Source organism: Bison bison, unplaced genomic scaffold (genome assembly GCF_000754665.1).
Source record: "Bison bison bison isolate TAMUID 2011002044 unplaced genomic scaffold, Bison_UMD1.0 scf7180017864482, whole genome shotgun sequence".
Taxonomy (NCBI): domain Eukaryota; kingdom Metazoa; phylum Chordata; class Mammalia; order Artiodactyla; family Bovidae; genus Bison; species Bison bison.
The window spans coordinates 1,206,392-1,213,001 of record NW_011495042.1 but is presented as its reverse complement, the minus strand read 5'-3'; the positions used below and the strand labels follow the sequence as shown (position 1 = coordinate 1,213,001).

The window sequence follows — 6,610 nt, the reverse complement described above, 5'->3', positions numbered from 1 at the left end:
GCCGACATCAAGACTATTTGGCACAAACCTATTATGGGCCAGTGCTGTTCAGGAGGACTTAAAAATTGACAGAATTGACCAGAGAGGGTAACAGCCTCTGGTTCATGCCTGAGGCAATAAGGTCCATCTGGTCCTATGTGCTCCCCAGACTCCCAGGAGGACCCCTGCCTTGCTTGGCCCAGAGCCTCGGTCACTCACTTGCCATGGGGCCTGCCCCAGTACCACTCGCCCTCGTAGGTGGCCTGGCAGAAGCGGCCCTCTGCACGGAAGGTGTATGCTCCACAGCGGCAGGTGGGGGGTTCAGAAGGCTCCAGGCCCGCTCCCAGCACCGGGAAGTCCTTCTTCCCACGCAAGGCCTGGCATACAGCCTGGGTAACCTTCCATTGCCAGACCACCTGGGGGAGGACAGGGGAAACACAGGACAGGTCACTGCTGCTGGAGGCAGCCCCTCCAGGAAGCCTCCTGGGGTGGCTCTAGGTACCACCACCCCCCCAACACCCCACTCTGTCACCTGGGGGAAGCTCCAACAGTTCCACACTGCTCCCTAGGGCCTCATCCAGATCTGAGATACTGACTTGCAGTTTGGGGCCTTCCCAGAGCGGCCAAACAAAACCATCAAGCAGGCCTCAACACTGGCTTCACAGAGAAAAATACCTGCTCTCTATGGCAGTCTTATGCCTGCGTCCAGGCAGACGCCTGATTCACTCTGGCCATGGCTCCAGAGGCTTGACATTCCCAAGGAGCCTCCAGGGCAGTATCCTTATGCCCTCCCCTTACCCTCCTGTCGCCTTCCCTTCCTCCCCCAATCCTCGTCCCCGAGTTCACAGTCCACCCACACTCACCAGGCCCTGCGGGTCCTTGGAACAAAAGGAGAACTCTTCCTCGGGTGTGAGGAGGTGAAACGTGCACCTAGACAGATGGAGGTGATGAGTCGGCCCCAGTTCCATTCAGAAGGGAGCTGCGGGCGGGTCCAAGTCAGAGCCTGGGGTGGGCAGGTTTCATGGGGTAGAGGGAGGGAAGGCCTGAGGTGTCACTGGAGAGGGGCGCTCACCTGTCCTGCCCAGGTTCTACCCACACCAGCTTCAGATCAAAGGTGTGGATGTTGTGGCCCTGAAAGAAGATGGGGCATAGGTGGGCAAGATGCTCACCTATTCTCTGGTTTGGCCTTGCTCCCAAGCACCAGCTCAGCACGCCCCTGGGTGTCCCCAGGTTGCTCGGTTCAGCATGCCCAGCGCTGAGTCCCCCACCACCCCTGCCTGTTCCCATCTCCAGGGCAGCCCCTCCACCTCCCTTCCCACCCAAGACCCAGGATCAGTCTCCCACAATCCCCCACGTCCTCCTCCATCAGGGCCACCAGAGTGGTCTTCCGGAAATGCAGCTTGGACCTTGTGAGCCCCTTCTGGAAACCTCCCTGAAGTTCCTACGGCCGAGCCTGACACCTGAGACCACACAGAACAGCCCCAGGTCATGTGCCCCCTCCTTTCTCCACTTGCTACAAACTCTCCTCAGCCTGAACCTTCCCTGTGCTGCTCCTTCTACCTGGAATGTCATCCCTGCTCTGAGAGCCAGACCAAACCTCCCTTCCTCTGGAACATCTTGTGTAGTGACCTCTCCCGTCTAGCAATAGCCACAGGAGGAAGTGGCCCCAGGCCCAGGCCTGAAGGGGAGGAGGAACATGCCAGACATGGGCAAGGACAAGAGAGGGTCCCACAAAGACAACAGGACGTGCCCAGATTCAGAGGTGAGAAAGGGCTCGGCACCTTTTAGTGAGTGTCTTGTCAGTGTACCTGGAGCACAGAGGGGGCAGTCGGGGGTGGAGGAAAACTCAAACTGCATCAAAACCCCCAAACCAGGCTTCAGGAGACATAGGTTTGGATAGGCAAGTAGCACCCTTTCCATGCCTCAGCCCCCTCATCTCCCCCAGCCACTTGTCTCTTTCCTCCTTTTCTCAACCATTCCCAAGACCTCTGGCCAGCCCCAGCCCACCTGCAGCAGGACGAGGGCATCATCAAAGAGCAGCACGCGCTCTGCCCGCAGTGGGGTGACTGTCACGGGGACGTCCTGGCTGTCTTGCAAGAGTCGGCGAGCGGGGGTGCAGAGTACATCCTGGTGAGGCAAGGAGGGAACTGCAGAGCTCAGGGACCCCCGTTCTTGACACTGCACCAGTCACCCCACTGCCTGCCTCGGCCCCAGGCACCTCCACCCACACTCTGAGCGTCTCCTGGAGGCCCCCAGGTCAGTGACGGGCACTGGGGCTCTGAGCTGGTGGTGCTTCATTCCTGGCTACTCCCAGCAAGACGTCACAACTTCTCCTGAAGCCCTGCTTTGTCCTCCTCCACCCCATCTCAGGCCATGGCCACGACCAAGCCCCCATCAACTCTCACCCAGGCTTCTACAATCCCTGCCTCTCTCTGGCAATTCTTATCCCCTTCATTTGTCCTCCTAATTCTCCGCTCTGGGCCCCAAGCCTGTCATGCCTCATCAGAACACAGGGGATTTTCCCCCTGTAGGGGCAGTGTAGGCAGTGGCTCGAGGGTGCAATCATTCAGTGACATCCCAGGAGAGAGGGTCGGTTCTGTGACCGCTCTTCCAGAGCCAGCAGCTCACATCCCAGCCCAGGAGGTACTCAACAAATGCGTGAAGATGGCTGGACAGAGAAGTGTCACAGACACTTGCTTTAGCCACTGCCCCATTTGGGTGGGGAAACTGAAGCATGGAGAATGCAGCAGGCAGCTCGAGCCACCCAGGGGGCCCCCACTGGATGGGAGGGTCTTCTCAGAGCACCCTTCAGGCGTGGAACTCACCCTCAGCCGGCTACTCAGAGTGGGCCAGAGGGCCTGCGTGGCCGTGGCCTGGTCCAGCTCCTGCCTCATGAAGGACTGCAAGTCCCCAAAGAGGCTGGCGGCGTGTATCACCAGCTCCCGGGTGGGGTGACACTGTGGGGGGACAGAGCCACCGGGGCGGGGGCTCGTCAGAACCTTCCCCCACTCTGGGATGACTGCCCCAGCCCTGCCCTGGCCCAGCTGGTCAGGAGTTTGTTCTTTTCTCCCTGCTGGCTCTTCCTCTGAGGAGAGGTCAGCAGAAGGATGCCTCCGGGGGATTCAGGACCATCTGATGATGCCCCACCTGGGCCTGGGCCATGTGTCCTCACACCCAGCACACGAGTCTACATCTGCTCTCTGGGTCTCCACTGGCTCCGCCAGGGAAGGCCCATGTAACTCAGATACCCCAGGGCAAGGACATGGCCCTTCAAACCCCCAGAACAAGATGATGTCCCCAAGGCAGGCCAGATCCTTTTCAAACAAGGGGTTCCTGACGTAAGGGGTTCCCTGAGCCAGAGGCCCATTTCTCCCGTCCATCAGCTTCCTCACAGAGGCAGGTCTGGTAAGCATTGGTACCGCCCTGGCCCCCTGCCCCCCGCACCCCTGCTACCTACCTCCCCGACGGTGTCCCCGAGGCTCAGCAGGAGGAGCACATACTGCTGCACGTGATGGGCGAGTGGCTGGCGGAGGGCCTGGAGCAGGGCCGTGCCCACCGAGCCCTCGGAGCTCAGGCCAGACAGGACTTGCCGCAGCACCTTCCGCTGGCCCCGCCAGTACTCACTGAGTGGAGGGAGGGCCAGCGCCCCGTCACTCTCCCCTCCTCTGTTCCCGCACCCACCACCATTGCCTCCTTGCCCTGGCTAATCCCTCAGATCCCAGGACCAATCCCAGACCCCAAAGCTCTCTCCCATGAGAACAGTGGCTGAGGTTTGGGAGGAGCATCTCAGAGACTGAAGGGATCACTGATTACAGCAGCCCTCCCTGAGTAGGAATCAGGAATGCTCCCCTGCCCCAGGGTCACTCCTGCTAGTTGGTGTCTCTGGTTTCTGCTCACAGCCTCCCGAGGCTTCCCTGCCCCTCTTCCGGGGTGTGGATCAGCGTGGGGTTGCCAGAGCCAGGAGCGCTCAGGATGAATCCCGGGCTGTGACACTCACTGCTCTGGGGTCGTGGCTTCCCCACGTCCTCTCTCCCAGACACGCCCCTCTCAGAGGCCCACCGCGGTGCCCTGTGCTCACCTCCTCCTCTTCACTGCCTTCTGAAAGGCTTGCACTGCCACGCAGCATGTGTAGGACTCGATGTACCTGTAGGTAGCACCAGGGATACCCTGCAGGCCCCACCCTCAGGTCCAGACTCAAGGGCCTGCCCTTCTGGGGTTCCTAGATCCTACCCGCTGAGTGGCTACAGCCCTGAGGGCCTGGCTCTGGGCACTGCTGATCTTGAGTCCTCACTGACTCAACCGGACAATTCTAACTCAGTCTTTCTTCCCTGGGAGGTCACCAGGCTCAGATCTGGGGTGCCTGAGCCTGCCCCCAGGCTAACACCCAACCCCAGGGCCGAGTGCAAATCTTTGCCGAAGCCCTGAGCCAGGTGAGTCCCAGCGCCAGCCCCCAGCCCACCGGGGCTATCTTACTCCAGGTGGACCTGCAGGACACGGTCTGCGCTCTGCAGCAGCAGCAGGGACTCCAGGCCGACAGCTTCGGGGCGGCGCAGCCTCTCCCGAAGCGAGTGCAGGCTTTCCTCTGTCACGTCCCACAGCTGCTGGGAGCTGCTGTGCAGCTGCTGCAGGAGCTGCAGGCACTCTCGGCCCCAGGGGTCTGAGGCCTCTGGACCTGGGGCAGGAGCACAAGCACCCCGTGAGGGGACACAGGGCCGCTCCACCGTCCAGGGAGCACACACAGGCCCTGGCTGGTCACCCGCGGGGCAGTAGCCCCACGAGCCCTGGAGGTCCTTGGGACAGGACTGGAAGCCCACGTGCCCCCTGGAGCTCAGCAAGGGACGGGCAGGCTGCAGTAGTGGGTGGCACCCTTTTGGATTAAACAGGGGCACATTTCCACCTCCTCATTACATAGGGGCAGCACTGATGACCTACGGCCACTGAGTACACACATTCCCCGAGTTTCAGGACTTCCTCAGGTCCAGAATGTGCAGCGATCCCCTGCCATTTACAGACACGCCGACAGAGCTCCTGAGATGAAGGCACCTGCCTAAGGTCACTTCACAGACTGGGCATCCTGCCTTCCAGTCACGCCCTGGGTGACAGCCAGATGAGAATTTGGGCAGAGAATCCAGACCTGTGCCCTGGGAGAGATGGAATTTTGTCTCCATGCACAGCAGACCTAGGTTAGAATGGGGTTCAGAGCCTAGCTCCCCGGGGCCCCTTTGAGAAGGAAGCAGCCAACAGTTGGGCGTGAGAACCCTGGACTCATCGAAAGCCATCCACTTCAAATGCCACCGCTCCCATCTGCAGTTAGGGTTAGGGTTAGGGTTAGGGTTAGAAGATCCAACCAGGGAGGACTCCTGTCCCTAGGAGGATGGTTCCTGTGGCCCCCACCTTTTTCACTGGAGAGCCTCAACTCACCAGCCTCAAGAAGGGGCTGGAAGACAAGGCTGTTGATGCGGGCAAGGGTGGCTGAGAAAACCTCCTCCAGCCGCAGCAGGGCCGCCTCCTCTGGGCTGCACATGGCCAGGGTGCCAGACTCAGGCCTGTGGACAGAGCACAGATTAGAGCAGCTGTGGGAGCATGGTCAGTGCTCATCTCAGGCCAGATGCCCAAAAGCAAGGCCCAAGACCACCCCACCTCAGAACTGAGCAGGGAGCCCAGGTCACCCCAAAGGGGAGTTCTAAACAGACCAGTGACTCCTATTTACGCTCTACTTGGACCCAGTTGAGGGGAGCCTGAAGGAGTAGTAGAGAGGGCTCAGAATTGCCTAAAGAAACATCTATTTTTACCCAAAAGGCAGATGTTCCTTAAGCCCTCTGGCTTGTTCATTCCCCTGCTCAAACACCCACCATGGCTCCCAAGGGCTCAGAGTAACATCTAGTAGTGATCTGACCTAGCCCCCTCTCCACAGAGTCTCTGGAAACAAGGATATTGTCAGAAGGGCACAGCCTTTTTCTCAAGGTCATGACTCAGGACCCCCTGTCTTGCCTTATAAACAAGAAGAGGTCTGGGGGAAGTAGGGGACTGCCTGCTGGAGCATGAAGGATGAACAGGAAATAAAAGAGGCAGAGAGGACAAGGCATGCAGGTGAGGGAACCAAGAGCGCAAAGGCTCAATAGCATGAAGACCCAGGCTTGGCAGGGGGCCCACCAAGAGCTGCCTAAGTGGCTGACGGAGGAGCCATGGAGGGGCTCAGAGTCCGGGACTGGTGATATTCAAAGTCAGACTTGGGGACACGGACTTGGTGACAGCTGCAGACGAGAAGATGCCAAGCAGTGAGAGGGTGAGATCAGTGTGGGCAGGAGCCAGCCCCTCCATGCTCCCCACCTGGCTGACCCTGCAGGACAGGTCCTACTCCACATGTGGGGGCTTTGGGGATGAGCAGGTCTTTGTACCTCCTGCTCTGGAGAGAGGGACCCACCAAGAAGGCAGGATCACCTGAGAAAGGAGCCTCCTGACTGGAGAGAGAGGAAGCAAAGGGCCTAGGTTCAAACCCACCGCCATAGCCAGGCTGCAGCCTCCAATCAGACACAGCCCTCTCCTACCAGACCTGGTAAACGAGGTCATCTGCCCAGATTTCATGACTATACATCTTAGGATTGAAAATTAAATACTCTTTTAACCCCAG

General features: G+C 59.5%; 1 protein-coding gene across 1 annotated transcript in view; it reads right to left on the bottom strand.

Annotated features, from left to right (window-relative positions):
• ALS2CL (ALS2 C-terminal like) overlaps window positions 1-6,610 on the bottom strand; it is a 20,353-nt gene that overhangs the window by 12,535 nt on the left and 1,208 nt on the right. Inside the window, exons 2-10 of the mRNA XM_010862380.1 lie at window positions 5,401-5,525; window positions 4,453-4,651; window positions 4,058-4,123; window positions 3,437-3,602; window positions 2,805-2,936; window positions 1,987-2,106; window positions 1,052-1,110; window positions 843-909; window positions 199-395 (exon numbers count right to left, since the gene is read on the bottom strand). Of these exons, the coding sequence (XP_010860682.1) occupies window positions 199-395; window positions 843-909; window positions 1,052-1,110; window positions 1,987-2,106; window positions 2,805-2,936; window positions 3,437-3,602; window positions 4,058-4,123; window positions 4,453-4,651; window positions 5,401-5,525 (1,131 nt within the window). The remainder of the gene's footprint in view (window positions 1-198; window positions 396-842; window positions 910-1,051; window positions 1,111-1,986; window positions 2,107-2,804; window positions 2,937-3,436; window positions 3,603-4,057; window positions 4,124-4,452; window positions 4,652-5,400; window positions 5,526-6,610) is intronic.